The 23,841-nt window shown below is 40.2% G+C and overlaps 1 protein-coding gene across 6 annotated transcripts in view; it reads right to left on the reverse strand.

Moving 5' to 3' along the window:
• Positions 1-23,841, reverse strand: part of prdm11 (PR domain containing 11) — a 183,148-nt gene that overhangs the window by 135,184 nt on the left and 24,123 nt on the right. For all 6 annotated transcript variants that reach the window (XM_060838724.1, XM_060838722.1, XM_060838726.1 and 3 more), the window contains one exon: positions 6,049-6,169. In XM_060838724.1, coding sequence (XP_060694707.1) covers positions 6,049-6,164 — 116 coding nt within the window. In that variant the 5' untranslated portion in view covers positions 6,165-6,169. The remainder of the gene's footprint in view (positions 1-6,048; positions 6,170-23,841) is intronic.

Genomic DNA, 23,841 nt, shown 5'->3' on the forward strand with positions numbered 1-23,841 from the left:
TTGATGCCAGACTCGGTCAAATGCTGTCTTGATGTTAAGGGCAATTAGTCTTACCTCAGTTCTGAAATTCAATACATTTACCCATTTTTAGACTTGTAATAACATCATGAGCTGAGTGGCCATGGTGGAACCCAAAGTGTGCATCAGTTCACAGGTTATTCCTTTGCAAATTCCACTGTTGAAGGTCTCTTCCATCACCTTGATGATGATCAAGACTAGACAGATAGGGCAGTAATTAGTCACATTGGAATTGTCCTGTTTTTATGCACACAGGACATACCTGGATAATTTTCAATACTGCTGGGTCGATGCCAATAATGTATCTGTCCTGCAACAGCTTAGCTCGGGGCTTGGCTAGTTCTAGCACGGAAATCTATGGTATTATTGTAAGAATATTGTTGGGCAAATAGCCTTTGCAGTATCCAATGCTTTCAACCATTTTTTGATATCATGAGGAGCAAACTGTCTTCACTGAAGACTGACTTCTGATGCCAGGGACCTGAAGAGGAGGTCAAGGGAGATTATCTATTTGACTCTTCTGGCTGAAGATCAATACAAATGACACAGCCTTGTTTTGTACTGGGTTTCCACATTGCTAAAGCTGGGGAAATTTGCAGAGTCTCTTCCTCCTCTTAGTATTTTAATTGTGTGCCACTATTCAGAACTGCACATGGCAAGCCTAGATCTTATCTGCTAATTATGAGATTGTTTAGCCCTGTTTATGCATGCTACATCTGTGTTTGGCACACAAGCAATTCTGCCTTCATAACGTTGACCCCTCTATTTTAAATTATTAGCAGGAGGTTTTCTTACCAATGCTGTGCCTTTGGCAATGAACTTTGCGTCCTCACTGTCTACTGGAATAGTGCCAGAATGTTAGCCTCTTCTTCAAAAACGGAAATAGGGATAATCCTGGGAACTCCGGATCAGTCAGTCTTTTGTCAGTGGTGGGCAAAGTATTGGAGTGGATTCTGACAAACAGGATCTATGGTTACTTGGAAAACCACAGTTTGATTGGAGATAGCCAGCATGGCTTTGTGAGGGGCAGGTCATGCCTCACAAACCTCACTGAATTCTTTGAGGATGTGACAAAACACATTGAAGAAGGTGGAGCATAGGATGTGGTATACATGGATTTTAGCTAGGCGTTTGATAAGGTTCCCCATGGTAGGTTCACTCAAAAAGTAAGGAGGTATGGAATACAGGGAAACCTGTCTGTCTGGATACAGAATTGGCTGGCCCATAGAAGGCAAAGCGTGGTTGTAGGTGGAAAGTATTCAGCCTGGAGCTCAGTGACTAGTGGTATTCCACAGGGATTGGTTCTGGGACCTCTGCTCTTTGTGATTTTTATAAATGACAGGGATGAGGAACTGGAAAGGGGGATTAGTAAGTTTGCCAATGGCATAAAGTTTGGTGGAGTTGTGGATAGCATGGAGGGCTGTTGTAGGTTGCAACAGGACATTGACAAAATGCAGAACTGAGCTGATTAGTGGAAGATGGAGTTCAACCGGGAAAAGTGTGAAGTTATTCACTGTGAAAGGTCAAATTTGAACACTGAATATGGGGTTCTTGGCAGTGTGGAGGAACAAAGGGATCTTAGGGTCCATGTCCATGTCCATACATCCCTCAAAGTTGCCACCCAGGTTGATAGGATTGTTAAAAAGGCATATGGGGTGTTCACTTTCATTAGAAGGGAGATTGAAATTAAGAACCACAAGGTTATGCTGTAGCTCTATAGAACCCTGGTTAGACCACACTTGGAACAGTGTTCAGTTCTGGTCGCCTTATTATAGGAGAGCAGTGGAAGCTTTAGAAAGGGTGTAGAAATTTCCCACGATGCTGCCTGGACTGGAGAGCACTTCTTCTGAAGAAAGGTTGAGTGCGCTCTGGCTTTTCTCACTGGACCGAAAAAAGGTGAGAGCTGACATGATAGAGGTGTACAAGATGTTGAGAGGCATGGATACAGAGGATAGCCAGAGACTTGTTCCCCATAGCTGAAATGTCTATCACAAGGGAGAATAATTTTAAGGTAATTGGAGGAACGTTCAGAGGAGATATCACAGGTACGTTCTTTAGAGTGGCAGGTGCGTGGAATACACTGTGGCAATGGCAGTAGAGTCAGCTACTTTAGGGACATTTAAGTGACCCTTGGATTGGCACATGTAAGATAATACAGTGACAGGTATGTAGGCTAGTCTGATCTTAGAGTAGCATAAAATGCCAACACGACATCAAGGGCCAAAGTACTGAGCTGTACTGTTCTATGTTCTAAACAACTTCTGCATCACACCACACTGTGAACAATTTCATAAACAAACTTCAGTACATCCATGGTATCCTTCAGCATATAATGCATATAGTACAAAAATCACCTTAATGCACTATCTTTCTCATAAAAGCAAGCGCCAAGAAGTATCATTCCTGAAGCAAGAAACAGAGCAAGTTGCCATGTCAACACTACTTGACAATGGCCTGACATAGTCTGTCCACTAAGTTTATCCCTTTCTCATATGCACTGTGATTAACTCAGTAACCATATCTTAAACTGATTCAAGTTTTCTAAAGTTATAGTTTTTGATTGGCATGTTCTTTCAATAATGTTAATGTTCAATGTCTTGCTGATAATTTTGCTTGACAGAGACTGGCTATTTTCCATGAGTACACAGTCCATTTCGGAGTATGTCGCTGCTTTCTCATGTCTATCTTTCTATCATAAGGACAGATGGCACATCATCAATATTGTGTTAGATTGTTTAATATGTCCATGCCTGGCAAAACAGCATGTCTCTCATTTATGTGCTATATCAGAGTACATTCCTAGAATATCACAAAAATAAAATAAAACATTAATACCATTCATCTATGAAAAATACCCCAAAAAATGTACGTAAACGTGCAGTCAAAATGGAGCTTCAGCAATTTGATCTGTGCTGTAAACTATCAATAAGTCAGTTAACCTTGAATTACAGTGTTTCAACTGTTTGGCTGTTATAATCACTATTAATTTTATCAGTTCACTCTTTATATTAAATTTTCTTATTATCTATGTGTATATGATTCTAATTATGATCCTAAAGTTGTCTAAACAATTGTGAGTTCATGAATTTAATGCATATGTCTTTTCAGCAAGAAAAGGACTTAGCATGAAGACTCTCAGAACTGTTACAGTTCAGGTGGTAGCTATTTGGTCTATCATGTCTGTCCCTGCCAATTCATCCATCAGCAGTTTGCAAACATCTTAAGGGAAGATGGCTGGTGCAAATACTAACTTGATCCAAACTGTTAATAGTTTCTGATGTGATATATTAAAATATATTTTCCAGAAGTATGTTACCTAAGCATGCTTCACACTAAAATCTAGCTTCTCGGCAGTTCTTGATCTGTAAGCAAGATCAGGTATTGATCAGGTATATCAATATATGAACTTAGATATTTTAACTGCATTCATTTTTTTTAACATTCTTTATTTTCCCTAAAAGTACGTTTTTGTTAAATATTGTAACTATAGTACCAATGCACAGATCAAAGTTAGGTTCTGCTGTGTCAGAAAGTCAAAATTATTGTCCAACCACAGCAGCTATACTTCCATGACGAGTTCATTACAAATGCAGCAAATATAGCAAACTTGTTGACTTTTGTTGCCTTTACGTCTTGTGAATGCTTTATTTTGCTTGTCAGTTGCACACCCTTTAGCCCTATCAAATCTAACTTGCTCCATCCTTGCTCCATCTATGTTAACCTGATGAGCATCTATGAATTATACAGTTACAATGCTGAGGTCGAATCTCTCTGTTAACTAAAACCAAACATCCAAAAAAGCTTGCCTTGCCTCTTAATTTGTTCAAATGTGAGTGCGAGTGAGTGACACAGAACTCCTAATTTCCACTATTTAAAAAAAAATTTCTTAATTCTAATAGTTAACACTAAACAAAAACTATTCACAAATCCAAGTCCCTCTTTTTCTTAACTGCTTATTATCTGGCTCCAAATCTATAAAAATATGCTGTTCCAATAACACACATATTGAACATTACATTAACTTAATCTCAAGACCACACAGTCTCTGTCTTCTTTGGTGTCTTCAATCTTTCAGCTGCTGATCTCCCTGGGTTGTCGTCTTCTTTCTTTTTTACTGCAAATATGTTTTACATGGAAAGGTTCCATTTGATAGAGAGGGTTTTCTAATTCCGTTGAGAGCAAGATGTTAGATGTGCAGTTAGCTCTCTGGCTCTGTGGAAGTTGCTCTCCCTCTACTTTTCAAAATATCGGGTTTATGTACCCCCATGACACATTAAATTCTCATAATATGATTAGTTTCCAGGTGTCAAAACAATAAAATTCAAATTCCATTGGCTTCTGGTAACCTGGGCATTATTTAAACTAATTGGTTAAATTTGAATTGTTGTCAAAACAACTACCAAAACTCAGGTATCCATTTCACAGCCAATTGTTACATTGGAACAGCTGACCTTTAGCTATAGTTTAAATTCAAAAAAGCGACCATATAAGCTTTTGACTTCGTAACAATACCTTTTAATCATCTTTGCATTCCTTTGAAAAAATATCAAAGTCTCTAAAATCACTGATAGTTCATTAACAAACACAAATATTAATACATAATTAGTGTGACTAGCTTATCTACAGTGTACTCACTGTATCACAACAGTAGCAAAAGCACAAACAAATAGCCTGTTCACAATAGTGTTATAACATTTGCACCACACAAATGCTAGGCAATGACCATCTCCAATAAGAGACAATCTAACCATCAACTCATGACATTCCATGGTGTTCCCATCACCAAATCTCCCAAAAGAAACATTCTGGGGTTACCATTGACCAGAAACTCAATTGGATTCACCACATAAACACAGTGGTCACAAAAGCAGGTCAGAAACTTGGAATACTGCGCAAATAACTCACCTTCTGACTCCCCAGAGTCTGTCCACCATTTACAAGGCACAAGTCAGGGGTGTGAACAGACCCAACTTACCTGGATGGGTGCAGTTTCAACAACATTCAATAATGCTTTATGCAACATGCTTTATTGGTGCAACATCCACAAGCATCCATTCTCTCCACCACTGACACTCAGTAGCAGCAATGTGTAGTACCTACAAGATGTACTGCAGAAATTCAAAGATCCTCAGATAGCACCTTCCAAACCCACTACTTCCATTGAAAAGGACAAGGGCAGCAGATATATGGAAACACTACCACTTCCAAGTTCCCTTCCAACTCACTCACCACCCAGACTTGGAAACAGATCACTGTTCTTTCACTGTCGCTGGGTGAAAATCCTGGAACTCCCTCTCTTAGGGCATCGTGGATCAACTAGCCCAGTCAAGCATGTGGACTGCAGCAGTTCGAGAAGGCAGCTCACCATCACCTTCTCAAGGGCCACTAGGGATGGGCAATAAATGCTGGCCAGTTAGTGATGCCCACATCCCACTAATGAATTAAAACAAAAACAAGAAATTTAACTCCCATTTAAAAAAATATAGAGGTGAATAAGATCAAATAATTTTTTTGTTGTAGCACATCTTGTGGTCTTATCAAGTGGCACAATATCAACAATACTATTCAGTTTGCTGTACTTCATCATCAAACTCTTACAAACTACAATAATGTATGAATCACTAAAGCCTATACCATGCACATCTGCTTAAAATGGTTTTCAAATCAATTTGTACACAGCTGTTAACCTGGGTTAATTTCTTGACTCAGGCGACTGACTGTGTGGAGTTTGCACGTTCTCCCCGTGTCAGCGTGGGTTTCCTCCGGGTGCTCCGGTTTCCTCCCACAGTCCAAAGATGTGTGGGTCAGGTGAATTGGCCATGCTAAATTGCCCGTAGTGTTAGGTAAGGGGTAAATGTAGGGGTATGGGTGGGTTGCGCTTCGGCGGGTCGGTGTGGACTTGTTGGGCCGAAGGGCCTGTTTCCACACTGTCAGTAATCTAATCTAATCTAATCACTTATGCTGTTTAGATTCAAATTTTGTGAAGTGAAAAAAATGAAAATTAGAGTGGAGGCTTATTTTGTCACTTACCATTGACCATACTTGGCTTCCTCTTCAGGCAAAATTTTCTCAATCTTCACTTTCACACCTGCTTGCCTGTGATCTAATTGGTCTTTAATTTGTTTTGAAGGCCAGTTTTCATTCATTTTATCTGCAAAAAATTAAATCTGGATTAAATTGGCTTTAAAAAGCAAGCTAACATCAAACTAAAAGGTATTTATTCATCTTGGGAGTGCACTCACTAATAGCATCAAGTGCTTTTCACAACAGTTAAAAATATTCAAAGTGTCTGGTTAAGACTCAGCCACTGTCTTTTGCCTAGTCCTAACCCAAAGAAAAGATGAACTGCAGAGATTCTGAAAATACTAAAGAAAAATGAATATCAAATAACATTCAAATATGATAATGTAAGCACTGATAGTGTATTTTTAGTGTTACTTTGAGAAATCAACAAAAGGACAAATGCTTGTTGTTGTTGAGGGATTTTAAAAAGGAATCTGAATCCCGTATTAAGTAGCACAAATCTATCTATATTTGGAGGTAATTTACCACACATGGGAGAAGTCAGAGACTTTCAGCATCTGGTTTTCACATAGGGCACAGTGCCCCCTCAATTACAGCTCAGATTGGAGGTCAGCCTCACTCTACCTTTCCCAATAAAGTACAGGATATTGATACACAACACATTATGATGGTTACATGCAACATTGACATCAATGCTTGCCACATCCAATCATGTGAATAAAGATCAATGATGGACAACTTGATAGTCCACCTTAGGTCCTCCCAGCATCTCATGATGTTTGCCAGACCCCCTATCTCCTGTCCTTGGATTCTTAAGATAATTGACCACATTCCAACACTGATTGTTGTGCCCCTTCCTGGACATTATATACTTGCTTATTACCAATGACTTCTCAAATTCAATCATACAATTCATTACTCTTGCCAATCTTAATACTGAAGATTAAAAAGGATATTAATTTCTATCAACTGTTATAATATTTGTAATGTCAGCTCCAATATAAATCACTTATAAAGTTACACGTAGTTAAATCTCATACTATGATTCCATGACAAAGCTAACAATTTCAGGAGCAGTTTCTCTTTTATCCAACTTGCAAAGCAGCACTTAATTTATTCTCGAGGTCATAACTGACCCTATTTCAAAACTGTTTCTGCCTCGCCTTGGTACATTATGTGTCTTTTGGTACTCTTAAGAGGTTATCTTGTTTAGACCTTTTTGTTGTTCTCATCTTCCTGCTGAAGAAAAGTTTCTTCAAGGGTGTCTCTGCATCAAAAGCTAACTGCTTTCAGAAATTTAATTCCCTAATATCTAATAAATTTAAATTTATTATTGCACAAATCTGTGTCTACTCTAATATGTAATTATAATTGTTTAAAAGCAATATCTTAGGTAGGACAAACTTCCCCTTTCTATTTCATTTAAAACTGGAAATCTCAAATTGGATGGTTTTCACCTGAGCTGCCTTATCAGAACCTTACTGTTTGCATTCTAGTCCCATCTTACGAAGACTCAGAGGCATTTTGTAGTCTGTCCGCAAAGGCCATGATTTGAGCTATATGAAATGCTGCATCAGCTAAAATTTCCTTTGATTGTCTGGGTCAGTTAAAAAGAAAACCCCGAATAGCCATTTTGTTATATTTAGCCACAGGCAACTACAACAAGCGTCATCAGTGAAATCAGTTTCCATTTACATGCTGACAACATCTAGATTCTACCTCAGCACCATTTGTCGACCCCTCTTACTGACACTAAACTTTCCAATTGTTTATCTAATATTCCATACAGGGGATGAAAAGAACTTTCTTCCTATTAAATAGAAGACTGAGGCATTGTTTTTGGTCACCACCATAAACTCCATCCCACTCCTTGGCAACTGTCTGGGACTAAACAAGATTGCTCACATTATTGTTATACTTAACTCAAAATGATCGTTCAATAATATGTCTGCACCATCACTAAGAACAATTATTTTCACCTCCGTAACATATCCCAGTTCATCCCTGCTTCAGCTCATATATTGCTGAAACATAATTTAGAGCCGTTCCTAAACCTAAACTTGATTATTTCAATGCACTCCGAGTTGATCTCCTACAGTCTATTTTAAGTAATATAGAGGTCACTCAAAACACTGCACCCCTATCCTTGCAAACCCTACATGGCCTGCAGCAGTTCTAAAGGAGAGAAAGAAAATGACAGATGGCAGTTTACATTGCTGGAACTGAAAATGGAGGCCTTTGACTCTGTGGAACATTCTTAGATTAGATTAGATTACTTACAGTGTGGAAACAGGCCCTTCGGCCCAACAAGTCCACACCGACCCGCCGAAGCGCAACCCACCCATACCCATACATTTACTCCTTACCTAACACTAAGGCAATTTTGCATGGCCAATTCACCCGCACATCTTTGGACTGTGGGAGGAAACCGGAGCGTCCAGAGGAAACCCACGCAGACACGGGGAGAACGTGCAAACTCCACACAGTCAGTCGCCTGAGGCGGGAATTGAACCTGGGTTTCTGGCGCTGTCAGGCAGCAGTGCTAACCACTGTGCCACCGTGCCACCCACTAAACAAGGATAACTTATCTAACAAGGATAAGTTGGAGCCCAATTCAAAACTCAGCGTGGAAATGTTCAAATTTGTTACCTCTCCCAAAATTTCACGCAAGGAATCCAGAGGCATTTTTCTTTTCTTTTCAAACGACAGCTAAACATATGAGATAGCCAAAATAAAATTCAACACTGCTCAATAAATTTCATCACATCAATCTTGGGATGAGCCTTTTACTACAATCAGTAATAACTAAACTAGCTGCTTCTCATAAGAGATGAGAAATGAAGTTGCATTGTTAACTTGTAATGGCTTCCCAGTATAGGTTCTCAGTCAGGCTGAGGCCTTGCACAAACTTAAGGGCTGGAATTCAGATCAATTTTGGTAATGACTGGTTCCGCAATCACAAACAACCACACCAGTACTGACCTTCATTAGAACTATGTGACCAATTAACTAGACATTTATTTTGATTAGTTCTGATTTGGGTGTTGCTAAGGAATTTAACTGTTACAACCAGCAGTAGATTGACCTTCCAGGGTCTTCACTCTCCGAGACACCAGCTTACAAGTTCTCTTACTCAATTCAGGCTTAGTGAGACTCTTTTGCTGTCTCAAATCCACAGACCAGCAGTAACTACAATGGCCTGCTGGCCCAGATCCTCGAGAAAACTCTAACCGTTTGGCAGAGGCTTGGCTTTATTTTGGGGTTTTGCTGTGGCCTGACCTAATATCCCTCGGATCAGGATATGTCCTGAGTGATGCTATGAAATTGGCCTCACTCAAATGGTGTTTTCCAAGCTCAGTTGGCCTGGCAAGAGAATTCATTTCCATTGGTATACCCTATGACTCATAAGTTTCACTTACCGCACTTTCTATTGATAAAGCAAGCTGTCGTGCCTATTTGAAGTCCAAGTGGGCTACAGCGAATATGCATTTTTGTATGATCACAACTCTCATCCCCATTGAAATAACTCCATGAAGGTCGGTATCCCCGTCATCAAGACACCTCTTATTTACACGTGCATAGTACGTAACACTGACCCAGCTAGCACAGAGCCAGCTCCTAGAGTGAATAGAAGCCCTAACACTCCTGTTTATATCGGTCAGTCAGGGTTCCCTGAATGTTCCCTAACAGCCCCAATCAGAGAATCATTCAATGAGGTCCACCTGGCTGACCGCTTTCCAATCACTACATTGGGTATGTTTTTTAAAAAATCACAGAAGTGTTCGAGTAGAAGAGTAAAGATGTCTTTCTTCAATTGTACAGAACCTTGCTAAGACCACAACTGGCATATTTTGTGCATTTTTAGACCCCTTATATAAAAAGGACATACTTTTCGTAGAGTACAGCAGATGCTCACTAGATTAATTCCTGGGAATAACAGGACTGTCCTATGAGAAGACCTTGAATAGATCTGGGCCTGTAACTTCCACAGTAGTGGTTTTCAATCCAAAGCAGTGATTTTCAACCGCTGTATCACCAAAAAATGCTTGTGCACCAAGATAATTTAATTATTTTGCTGTGAAATTTTCAGGTAGCAGTACTGCTTTACTGAGATGCCAAGGCTGCATTCATGCTTCTGATCTCTTTTGGAGCCTTGGTGTGTATTATTGAAGACAAATTCTGCTGATACCAACTGCTCTTATTTTCTGTGTATGTGCAAGCCTCCAGAACCGCACATGCACAGGCTTCCAATAATGCACCTGTGTGCACATATGTTACTGTGCAAGTGCAAGCAAAGGGAAATCCACTCAGTTATGCAGCCTGCTTATGCATGCCTAGGTCCAAACATTCAGCTTGAGCATGTGCACTTAACCTGTCTATCCCATTTTAAGTAGTTGTAGGTTTCAATTAAACCCATTCTCATTATTTGAAATACCAAGGAACACAGGCAAAGATGTCCAATCTTTCCTTAAGACAATCCAGTGAACTTTTGTTGAACTTTCAATCAAAATAACATGCTTCCTGAGATAAAGATATCAAACCTGCACACAGTACTCCAGGCTTGGTCTGACCAAAGTTCTGTACAATTAAAAACAAGACATTCTTACTCTTGCAGAAAGGGCCAACATTCCATTGGCTTTCCTAATAGTTTGCTGCACATGTTAACCTTCAATCATTATTGACAAGGATACCTAAGTCTTTTTATACATCTACACTTGCCAACTTTTTATTATTTAAGAAATACTCTGCTGGAATCATAGACGGCCCCTCATGAAGCTGAAGAAGCTACAGCTCCCACAGCAAAGGGAGGATTGGACTTCCCAGATTTTAGGAACTATCAGTTAAGTTCCTTATTAAGTTATATAGGTGATTGGGTCTTGTCTGACCCGCAATCAATCTGGCTGGACATCGAGGCTTCTCAAGTAAAATGCCCACTTATTAACTTTTTATTTTCAGACAAGAGGAAAATCATTACGGATCACTGTAAGAACCCTATAACACTAAACACAATTAAAGCTTGGAATATAATGCGGAAAAATGAGGGTAACTCACATAAAACATCCCCCTATGCTCCGATAGTGGGAGCATGGGGATTTCAACCGGGGTTTACAGATGCCACTTTTAAACTCTGGAGATCCAGGGGTATCTCATGTTTAGGGGACCTATTTAAAGAAGGGGTCCGGATGTCTTTTGAACAGCTGCATCAGAAATTCGGATTACCTCATGGAGACCTCTTTTGATACTTCCAAATTTGAGATTATATACAGAACAAGACTACATTATTAGATAGTCTTTATAAATCAGATAGAGAATGTAGAGTGCTACGACCAATGGGGGTATCTTCCGTCAGTACTATTTATCATTGACCACATGATGAAGTATCGGGAGATATGGACAATCTGCTTAAAACATGGGATCAGGATTTGGGACTAGAAATCTCTATAGAAACTTGGAATGACTTTTGGGAAAACGCAGAAGAATCACCATCTGCAACAGAACGCAGGCTATCCAGCTGAAGATACTTCATAGGGCCCATATAGAACCTGATCGATTGGCAAAAATTTAAGGCAGGAGCATCTCCAATGCGTCCCAAATGTAAAATAGAGGTGGGCACTCTTGGACATTGCCTATGGACCTGTTATAAGATCCATAGGTACTGGACGAAAGTAGCAAGTACCCTGACAGAAATTTTAGGAACGAAAATTAAAGTGGACCCTGTATCTCTCCTTCTGGGCTTTTTGAACTTACCCTCCCTGGATATGCACAGGAAGGGAATATTTTCTATTCTTTCTGTGCAGGGAAAAATCTTTTGGTAAACTGGGTGGCTGAGGGCCCCCCTGGACTTTCAAATTGGCACAGATTAATTATGGAATGTATTCCTCTTGACTTCCTTACAAATATGGTGCACCGAAAGACCGAATTATTTCATAAAATATGGCAGCCCTTCTTAAATTATATAAATACAGATATTTCGGCTATCCTAACAATGGCTTTTATTTAATTGAGATTGCGAACCCGGCTGGTCTGGGGCCCCTTGGGAGAGGAATTCCGCACGAATATGGGTTTTGTTACATTTGATGTTAACACATTCCGAGCAAGTATCTCACTATCCAATTTCTGTGTTATCCGTTGTTTTTTTTTCTCTTAGTTGAAAAATGTAAGAGATTAATTATACACTCTGATTAGTTGTAGGTTAGATTAGTAGTTAGTTTAGTTTTGTATTTTTTCTCTCGGTATTTTTCTTTTGTTAAATTTTGGTTATTATTTATTTAAGATTTAATTGTATGTCAATATTTGTACTTGAGATTTTTGTTTATTTTTGTAAACTTGTAAAAATGTTAAATTTCCAATAAAAAATCTATTAACAAAAAAGAAATACTCTGCATGTCTATTCCTCCTCCCAAAGTGGAGGACCTCACATTTTACCACATTTTATTCCACCTACAATGATCTCACCCATTGTCCAAATCCTCCTTATTCCATTTTACATTTTCCACACAACACATATTCCCACATAGCTTTGTATCATACACAAATTTGGAATTATTAGATTTAGTCCTCACTTCCAAATTACTGATTATATGTGTAAACAGCTTAGTCACAAGTATTAATCCTTCACAGCCTGCCATAAAGGGATTGACTTGTTTACTCCTGCTGTTTTCTGCCAATCCTTAATTCATGCCAATACATGGTGTCCTGTCCCATGTGATTTAATTTTAGTAATCAACTTCTTATGGGGGAACGACCTTTTTCAAAATTCTTCTGAAATTCAAAGAATGCAATATTCATCAACTCTTATCAATTTTAACACTAACTTCCTAAAATAAACTTCAAAAAACTTCAAAATACAATTTCCCATTCACAAATTCAAGCTGACTATACTCAATTTGATACTATCTAAGTATCTATTCAGGATATACCTCGTTAACTTGTTCTATGTCTCACTAAAGCATTCAACACAAGGTTAGCTTACAAGATTCTGGGAAAAGTTCACCGTCCCAATCATAACAGTACTCACCATCTCGTATAGTTTGACAGTACCATTTTTGACAGCTCCATGGCGAGGAATGAGTGAAACAGAACTGTAGATTAGAGTGGTGCCGGAAAAGCACAGCAGGTCAGGCAGCATCCAAGGAGCAGGAAAATCGACGTTTCGGGCAAAAGCCCTTCATCAGGAATAGAGGCAGGGTGCCTGTAGAGTGGAGAGCATTTATCTCTCCACTCTGCAGGCACCTTGCCTCTATTCCTGATGAAGGGCTTTTGCCCGAAACGTCGATTTTCCTGCTCCTCGGATGCTGCCTGACCTGCTGTGCTTTTCCAGCTCCAATCTAATCTAGACTCTGGTTTCCAGCATCTGCAGTCCTTGTTTTTATGTGAAACAGAACTGTAACCTAGCCCCCAGTCTGCTTTGTTTTTAAAAATCAATGCCAAATAAACTCTACAATCTGTCCAGTCTGAAAACGTTGAAAAAATACAGGACAGACTTATGCAGAAACTCCAGTACACTGACCAGTGCAGATTGTCACTCAGGGAGAAATTCAGCCAGACAGACCCATGGATTGTCTCTTCTATACATATAATTTGTTCTCCTTACTCCTAGGATTTGAGAATACTATAGTTACAAGATAGGCTGTCAAACCTCCATCCTTAATCATGAAAATTACACACCACTGAAAGCATTTAGCAAATGTTTCCAACATGTACCCACAGTCATAGGCAATCTGTCTCTTCATATAGAACAGGAGATATAAGGAGTACAGCTACCACCAAAATTCCCTCTAAGCTCAGTGCCTGCTAGGAGGTCCCGTGCACAATGGTCATGGTGCCAATACACCGACTGTAGAGTGTTCCTGCTAATTTTTTTTTCCTTGACAGACCTGAAAGTCAGAACTGAAAGCCAATGCTGCAAACAGCGTCTCAAAGTCACAGCCACACACATCTGGAAGGACTGCACAACAAAATAAAAAATACGAAGAATACAGGCTACCACTTTTGTCCAAATCACAAAATGTACATTTGAGTAACATCAAGCTGATTCTTTGGACCAAGATAAAAATGTGGGGGAAATAAAACTCAATGGTTAACCAACTGCTTCTCCCCCACCCGTGATCTCCACCTCCTGGTGAGATATTAAAGAGTTAATTTGCTCTACTGACCTGCAAGAAATTGAATGCCCTGGGGGTAAGGTAGTGTGTCTTTGTCTTATAGGTGGAATGTGGGAGGTTTACATAGCCATCTCCTTGCCCTTCAAGGATGGTTTACATTTTCATCCAGAAATTAGTAAGAATATTATAGTTGGAATTTGACTACTCCCCTATAGTTACAAAAAAACGATTTGCAACAGATTTGACCATTAAGGGATGATTTGCATTATGTTGTTTTCGGAGGTGCGGTGGTCACTGTATTGTATCTTGAGTGGCATTTGATTGTGAGGGAGTGACTGGCGGTTGTCTTGTGAGCATTACTATTTTATATAAAGGAAGGACTGTTTCCTATGTTCAGGGAGAACTTTTGCCATGACCCTGTAAGCCCTATGAGATGTGTTAAAAGTTTCTCCAAAGCCTGTACTGTATTGTGTTTAATAGATTTAGTTGCTCGTTCACAGAACTTGGTGTTTGCAGTTGCATCAAGTGTGTAAGGACCTCAGGAAAAATAACTTAACACTGGACTCTCCTCTTCCCATCTCACTCCAGGAATTCCCCATCACCTTCTGTTCCATGTGTGGAATCACTGCCACCGGAGTTGGGGAAGTGAATATTTTGATGTGGGGGGGCTTCTGGTCTCTCCTTGTTCTCCACCAGCCCACACCTCTGGCTCTCCCTGCATCATCATCTCCTCACCCAGGACTAAGCCTTCCTCGTCCACTGCCATAGAATCGCTTTGTTTCCTTCTCCCCCCAAACTGATCTCCAGCTCAGGAGCTCTCCTGTTCTCAATACACTCCAGGAATTCCCACCACCTTCTGTCCCACGTTTGACATCCCTCTCCCCATCACTGAAGCTCAATTGAAAACTATGCGCATGCTTCCCTGCACATTCACAGTAATGCAGAGAAATAAAATATGTGTAGTAAGTATGGAAATGTTAGCACAAGAGCAAGGCAGAAAGGAAACCATATTGTAAATAGTGAATACAACAGGTTAGATTGAAAGAAGTACATGCAAGTCATGTTTGGGATCTTGGTCAATGAGGAGAGAATTAGTAAAAAAGTGTGAGACAGCAGTTGGGTGAGAGCTTTGAGAAGCAGCTCCATTCTGTCTGCAAGCATGACCGCCATCCTCCAATAGGCTATCATTTTAATTCTCCAACTTGCTGTCACGCTAACACTTCCATAATCAGCCCACTACACTATTCTGTTAGGGAGTGATTGTTGACTCCAACAACTGTGAGTATCTACTCATGCATTCATGTGGGAATGCATGTTTCCGTGCACTGATGTCATCACATATACTTCATGTGTGGCATTGTGCACAACAGCGTATTTGCAAGGAAGCATGCACATACTTTTGAAATGGGCTTCAGCGACGGGGAGAGGGATGTCGCACATGGAGCAGAAGGTAAGGGGAATTCCTGGAGTGAGATGAGGACAACCCGGGGAGGTGGAGATCAGGGTTGGAGGGAGACACAGAATGAAGAGAACCTGGAGCAGGGGCAAGAAAGGCCAGGCTGGGTGATAGGACGACAACACAGGGAGAGGCAGAAGTGTGGGCTGAAGGAGAACAAGGAGATCCCAGAAGCCCCCCAGATGCCAATTTCCTCTTCCCCCTATACACGCATGATTCAATACAGCACAGCGTGCATATGTTGGCATAAGCAAACTCAGCTATTCCATTAGGGCTCAACATAAGCTTCAAGAACAGCACTTCATCTTTCAATTTACAGCCTCTGAACTCAAAGAGTTCAATAATTTCAGACCATCAACCTTGCCCCATGCCCCACCTCAATTCTGTTTTGTCTTTTCAGTTAACAGCATCAATGCCCCATCAGGCTAATCTTGATCATCAATAAAGTGATAGAAAGGGTCACCAACAGTACTATCAAGCAGCACTTGCTAAGCAATAACTTGCTCACTAACTTTCAGTTTGGGTTCTTCCAGGGCCACTTAGCTCAGGACCACGTCGCAGCTTTAGTACAAACATGGTCAAAACAGTTGAATTCCAGAGATGAAGTGAGGATGACCGTCTTTGACATCAAGGTCACGTTTGATTTTATGTGACTTCAAGGAGCCCTAATAAATTGGAGCCAATCAAAATGGTGGTGGTGCTGAAGAGTATTCTCCAGTGGTTGGAGTCACTCATGGCGCAAAGGAAGATGATTGGATATCGAAGATCAGTCATCTCAGCCCTATAACAATCACTGCAGGAGTTTCACAGGATTGTGTCCTAGGCCCGAAGATTGTCTGCTGCTTCATCATTGACCTTCCAACCACCATAAGGCCAGAAGTTAGGACATGTGTGGATGATTGCACAATGCTCAGCACCGTTCATGTCAAAATACAGCAAGATCTGAATATTATCTAGATTTGAGTTGACAAGTGTTAAGTAACATCACACCACACAAATGACAGGCAATGACCATCTCTAACAAGGTGGGCTCTAAAGAAGGGTTACACCTGAAACGCCAACTTCTCCACAGCCTGATGTTACCCGGCTTGCTGTGTTCTTCCAGCGTTGAAAAATGTGGTGCTGGAAAAACACAGCAGGCCAGGCAGCATCCAAGGAGCAGGAGAATTGAAGTTTCGAGCATAAGCCCTTCTTCATTCCTGAAGGTCTTATGCCCAAAACGTCGATTCTCCTGCTCCTCGGATGCTGCCTGGCCTGCTGTGTTTTTCCAGCACCACATTTTTCAACTCTGGTACTCCAGCATCTGCAGTTCTCACTTTCTCAGTGTTCTTCCAGCCTCCCGCTTGTCTACCGGGAGTTGTCCTTTGACATTCAACAGCATTACCACTACTGAATCCTCCACTGTCAGCATCCTGGGGAGGTTACCACATAAAATGAACCAGAATTATCATAAGTATTGTTCACCATCACATGGCACAAGTCAAGAGCAAAATGGAACACTTCCCACTTGTTTACCCAAGAGCAGTTCCAACATAACAATTTGACCCCATTCATGACAAAACTGCTTAACTGGCATGTGTTATCATCCCAGTTAACATTACTACTGGGCAAGACAGATATCAGACCGAAATGTGACAATAGATGTTTTTAATTCCATGAGGTGACCTTTCATGGAATAGAAGTATATAATGCTGCAGATTTAATTTCAATAATAAAACAGAAGCTTATTATACAAAAGAAATGGAGGTAAAATATAAATCAATCAATCTATACATAGAGGATTTGAAACATTTCAATTCATGCAGTAAAATAAAATCTTACTTATCCTAACACCATTACTTTACAGTATTCAAATACCAGAGGCCTAGTGGTACTATTGTTGGACTATTAAACCAGAGACCCAGATAATATTCTGGGACACAGGTTTGAATCCCACCTAGGCGGCTAATGGAACTTGTATTCAGTAGATATCTAGGGGTGACTAGACTCTTTAATTTTCAACTGTTGGAAAAATCCATCTGATTCACTAATGTCCTTGAGGGAAGAATATCTGCCATCCTTACCTGGTCTGGCCTACATGTGACTTCAGACCCACAGCAACATGGCTGACTCTTAACTGTTCTCAGCAAGGTCTTCTGCAAACTGAAATTAAAAGCTTTCCAATCCATGGAAAGATTTTTCCCTCAACTAAAAGAAAATGACTTCTTGATATTTCTAAACCAAGGGCAAGGTATTGCTTTTCAATGTCTACTCTCTTCAAATGTAAAACTCTCTCAATACAAGCTCCTTTATTATCCCAGAGGCTGTCCTCTCATACATACTGATTTAAAACTCTGCTCCAAAAAGACTAGCAAATTGATTATTAAACCCCCTCAAATGCATAAACCAAAACACACATGCCACTACTTCAAACTCTGAATTTGAGTTAATTTTTTTATATGCATCCACTCCCAGTAGCAGCAATGTGCACAATTTACAAGATGCACTGCAGAAATTCACTAAGCTTCCTCAGACAGCACCTTCCCAACCCATGACACTATTATCTAGAAGGAAAAGGGCAGCAGATATATGGGAGTACTATCACCTGCAAGTTCCCCTCCAAGCCACACACCAATTTGGATATGTATCATTGGATTTTCAGCATCGTGGGTCAAAAACCTGCACCTCCCTTCTAAATGGTATTAGCAGTCTATTTGCAACAAATGCACTGCAACAGTACAAGAAGACAGCTCACCACCACGTTCTTAAGGGCAATAAATGCTGACCCAGCCAATGGTGCATACATCTCATGACTGAATGAAAATAAAAATGGATTTTTAAGACAATTGGCAATTTTATGGCATAATCCAAAAATGAGCAATAAATTTGTTCTCAGATGTTTCGTCATCATTCTTGATGAACACACTGCTTGAGGAATGGTGTAGGAGGGAAGGGTTCAAATTTGTTGGATACTGGGACCGGTTCTGGGGAAGGTCTGACTATTACAAAATGGACGGTCTATATCTGAACTAGACTGGAACCAATGTCCTTGGAGGAGTTTTTGCTACTGCTATTGGGGAGGTTTTAAACTAATGCGGCAGGGGGCTGGGAACCAGAAGAGAAAACAAGTAGGCAGCGAGGTGGAGATCGGAGATTGTAAGAATCATGAAGATATTAATAATGGGAAGAGTAGGCAAAAGAACTGGTGGCCTGAAATGCATCTACTTTAATTCAAGGAGTACAGTGTGTAAGAGAGATGAGCTTAGGGCTTGGAGTGGTGCCGCCTGGGAGTATGACATTATTATAATCACAGAGATTTGATTGAAGGAAGGGCATGATTGGCAACTAAATGTTCCAGGATATAGACGCTTCAGACATGACAGGGAGTGAAGTAAGCGGGGTGGGGGGGGGGGGGGAGTTGCATTGCTGGTCAGGGATGATATCATGGCTGTGCTAAAGGAGGACACGATGAAGATATTGGGTAGTGAGGCATTATGGGTGCAGCTGAGAAATAAGAAGGGTGCAGTTACATTGTTGGGGCTGTATTAAGGCCTCCCAACAATGAGTGTGAGGTTGAAGAACAAATAGGTAAACAGATCATGGAAAGATGTAGAAGCAATAGGGCAATGGTGACGGGAGATCTTAATTTTCCTAACATTGACTGGTATACACTTAGTGTCAGAGGTCTGGATGGGATAGAATTTGTAAAAAAAAAATCCAGGAGAGTTTTCTAGAGCAGTATGTCAATAGTCTGATGAGGCAAGGGGCCATATTGGACTTGGTACTGGGGATCGAGCCAGGACAGGTAGTAGAAGTTGCGGTGGGGGATTTCTTTGGGAACAGTGAGCACAATTCTGTAAGCTTTAGAATACTCATAGATAAAGATGAGAGTGGCCCTAAGAGAAGAATACTAAACTGGTCCAAGGCCAATTATATCAAAATTAACCAATCATTGGTTTAGCCGCATTTAGAATACAGTGTATAATTCTGGTCACCACATTACCAAAAGGATGTGGACGCTTTGGAGAGGGTGCAGAGAAGGTTTACGAGGATGTTGCCTGCTATGGAAGGTGCTAGCTATGAAGAGAGGTTGAGTAGATTAGGTTTGTTTTCATTAGTAAAAAAGGAGATTGAAGGGGGACCTGATTGAGATTTACAAAATCATGAAGGGTATAGACAGGGTGGATGGAGACAAGCTTTTTCCCAGGGTGAAGGATTCAATAACGAGAGGTCACGCTTTCAAGGTGAGAGGTGGAAAGTTTAAGGAGGATACACGTGGCAAGTACTTCACACTGAGTGGTGGGCACCTGGAACACATTGCCAGCAGAGGTGGTAGAGGCAGGCACGGTAGGTTCATTGAAGATGCATCTGGACAGATCATCAGTTGGTGAGGAGCAGAGGGATACAAACGCTAAGGAATTGACCGACAGGTTTACTCAGTACATCTGGATCGGCTGAGGCTTGGAGGGCAGAAGGGCCTGTTTCTGGGCTGTGAATTTTTTTTTGTTTGTTTTTGCTCTAGATAACATCATCAGTGAGCTTCTGTTTAAGCACTGGTGTTCTATCCCACTTTCTATTTGTGTGTCTTGGTCTGTTGTGGTGGGTGATAGCACTTCCGGTTCTTTTTTCAGAGAGGTTGGTAAATGGGGTCCAAATTAATGTGTCTGTTGATGGAGTTCCAGTTTGAAAGCCTCCAGGTATTCCAGTGTGTTAGTAGGTTTGTGGGCTACCATGATGCCAAGGCGCCAGAGAAATCTGGTCATCACGAAACAGAACGAATTAGAAGAAATCCACAAACACAAACATCCTTACTGGTATAAAGTTCACCAGAGGAAGAGAACAACAAACAGAACCCTTCCTAGATGTCACAGTAGAACAAGACGACAATGGAGAGCTGAATGTCTACAGGAAAGCGACCCACACAGATTAGATACTCACTCAACTACAGGAGCAATCATCCCAATACCCAAAAGCACCTAACATACACATCCCTGAACACAACGGACAATTTAGCATGGCCAATTCACCTAACCTGCACATCTTAGGACTGTGGGAGGAAACCGGAGCATCTAGAGGAAATCCATGCAGTCACAGGGATAGTGTGCAAACTCCACACAGATAGTCGCCTGAGGCTGGAATTGAACCTGGGTGCCTGGCGCTGTGAGGCAGCAGTGCTAACCACTTATCCACCGTGACATATTAGACAATTGACAAAAATCTCCTAGTTTCTGCCCTGTTTGAGTAATGAAGTTACATTCAGTATTTTCTAATGTAATGGAACCTCCACAAATGTAGGTGGCCCTAACATTGAAACTAACATGTCAACTATCTCACAAGCCACTCCTTTTATGACTGAAATGTCATAATTTCAGACATGACATTATCCACAAATTTCTCACCATCACTTTCCCGGTCGTTGTAATTTCACTGAACTCCTCTCTCCTATCTCTTTCCTCATTCACACTTATTTCTGAGATGTTAATTATATCCTTTACAATGAAAACCAATGTAGAGTACCCATTCAATTCATCTGCTATCATTTTATTTTTCATTATTGATTCCTAGACTCAAAGTCTAGAGGACAGCACTCATTTTATCTTTTTTTTTAAAATGTAGATAGGAAATTTTAACTACCTGCTTACACGTTTCTAGCCAGCTTCTAGTTATACACTAATTATCTCTCATTTTTAAAATCATTTAATAGCTTCTGACATTCCTTTTCTTAGTAAGTTTATAAGCTTGTTCTTTAATTATGATATAAGCTTTAACAATTTAATTAATTACAGGCCTCTCTTTGGACATTTTTTTCAATTGTTGGAATGTATCTATTCTGTATATTCTGAAATATCCCCTAAATGAGTGTCACTCCATTTCCACCAATCTATTCTTTAACTTAATTTGCTAGATTATTTTAGCTAGCTCTATTTTCACACCCTCACAAATCCCCCTATTTAAAGTTTAAAATGCTAGTCTTGGGTTGAGAGTGACAAAGGCTCAGCTAGCATGACTTGAATCATATAAGAACTTGCAGTAAAAGATAAGGTTTTGGAGGCAAGAGTAGTGGGTTAACGAGGTGAAAAAGCATCCATTATGTGAACCCAGTTAACAAGGTTAAGAACATCCATTGTATAATGCCAGATGGTTTAATCTTTACTGTTAATGCTCGCTGATTGTAATGGCCACCTAATCAATGTAGATGTTGCCTTATTCGGAAGTTGCTCCCTGTAAATGACTATATAATTCCTTAAGAATCTGCTCTTCAAGGGAAGACTGAGAACTCATGTCGCGGTGCACACGGGCAATCATTCTCTCTCTCTCTCTCCATGGCCCGGAATAAAGATGAAGGAGGTAAAGCCATTTTGTGCCTCTGAGTGCTTGCTTCGATTGATACGGGGATAAGGAAACAGGACAATACTATCTTGTTGTATAATGCAAACTGTAATATAAGGGCTGTTGTGATATAGTGATATTATGCGAGTAATGCCTGCAATGGAAATGTACCTTAATATGTCTGAGCAGGGAAATACAGGTTGAGTATAGCAGTTGGCTCCAAAACTCCAATAAACTGTTCCAAAAACATTCTATCAAATGATCTATGCTATCTTTGGTTATTTGATTTTTCCAGTCTAAATGTAGACTAAAATTCCCCATTATAATTGCCATATATTTTTAACAAGCTCCTATCATTTCTTCCTTTGGTTACTATTACTAGATCTATACGCCACTTCCACAAGTAACTTCTTGTCTCTACCCAAGCTGCTCCTAGATCTTGATTTCCTGAATTTAGGTCATCCCTCCCTATACTCTGATAATACTATCATTAAATAAAGTTAAAAATCACACAACATCAGGTTACAGTCCAACAGGTTTATTTGGGAGTACAAGCTTTCGGATTGCTGCTCCTTCGTCAGATAGCAAGTGGAGCAGGATCACAGGACACAGAATTTATAGCAAAAGATCGAAGTGTCATACAACTGATGCAATGTGTTGACCAAACCTAGATTGCCGTTAAGTCTTTCATCATTTAGAATGGGTTGCAAGTTTTGATTTGTTAAAATGTAAATCCCAGAACTTCTTCCAAGTCACATTCCCGAAACAACTTAAGGTTTTATTTAAAAAAATGACATCACAGCTCAGATAATGCATTAAAGGCGTGAGGTTGGAGTCTGTCTGTGTTCCAACCTTGAGTCAGATGGGTTCTATTTGCAAAGTAGGAATTGATAAAATGTCACATGGACTGACTGCCTACAGATTGTGTGCTTTTTGAACAAAGTAGAATCTACCTGCAAATGCAAAAAACCTGTTGGACTATAACCTGGTATTGTCTGGTTTTTAAACTTTGTCCACCACCAGCACCTCCATATCATATCATTAAAATAAGGGAGGCAGCCTTCTACCTTTTCCGAGCTTTCTATTCCTCTTAAATACGTACCCTTTAATAGTCAAGTATCAAACTATGCCATCCTACAAGCATGTCTCAGATCATATTTATTTGTGCTGGCACTATCAATTCATCTGTTTTGTTTCAAATGTTGCATGCATTCAGATACAGAGTTTGTCCTATTTTAAAAACTCTAGCTTTATCTGTCAAGTTACTCTGAGATTTGTACTCTCTGCTTCTTCCTGTCAGTTTATCAATTCTCAAATAAATACTATTTAGTTTAAAACCATCTCTATTTCCCTAGCTATGCAGTTAGCTAGAATAGGTGCTAGGAATAGCTAGGTGCAAACCATCCCAATCGTACAGCCCTCACTTTCCCAGTATTGGATATATAACCTCCATGAACCAGAATCCATTTCTACCACAATAAGTTTTTAAACTGTAAATTCATTTCTATAATTTTAGATATTTTCTAAACAACCTGTTCAGTGATGTTATTACACACACCTGGAGAATGTGGAACTTGAACCAAGGCATCATGGTCATTCATCTAATTTTATTTACCCAATGTCAACTTGATTTAGCTAATAATCCAGACATTACCACTTTTGAAGTTCTTAGTTTGAAGTCTAGCTACTGACCATGTAAGAACCTTCTCTTGTCCTGCCTTTTGCATCCATATGGACCACAAATGCCTCAAACCCTGGCAATGAACAGGCAACACAGACTTCCTTGCTGCAGGGAACATATTTAATCCTCCGCACTATATTGTCCCCTCTTTACCACGATATTTCTTTCTGTTTCCCCGTTTGAAAGGCTTCTGTCCTACAGCGCCATGGAGTTAACTCATCCATCCAATAGGCCTCACTCTCATCCAA

This window comes from Hemiscyllium ocellatum, chromosome 18 (genome assembly GCF_020745735.1).
Source record: "Hemiscyllium ocellatum isolate sHemOce1 chromosome 18, sHemOce1.pat.X.cur, whole genome shotgun sequence".
Classification (NCBI taxonomy): Eukaryota; Metazoa; Chordata; class Chondrichthyes; order Orectolobiformes; family Hemiscylliidae; genus Hemiscyllium; species Hemiscyllium ocellatum.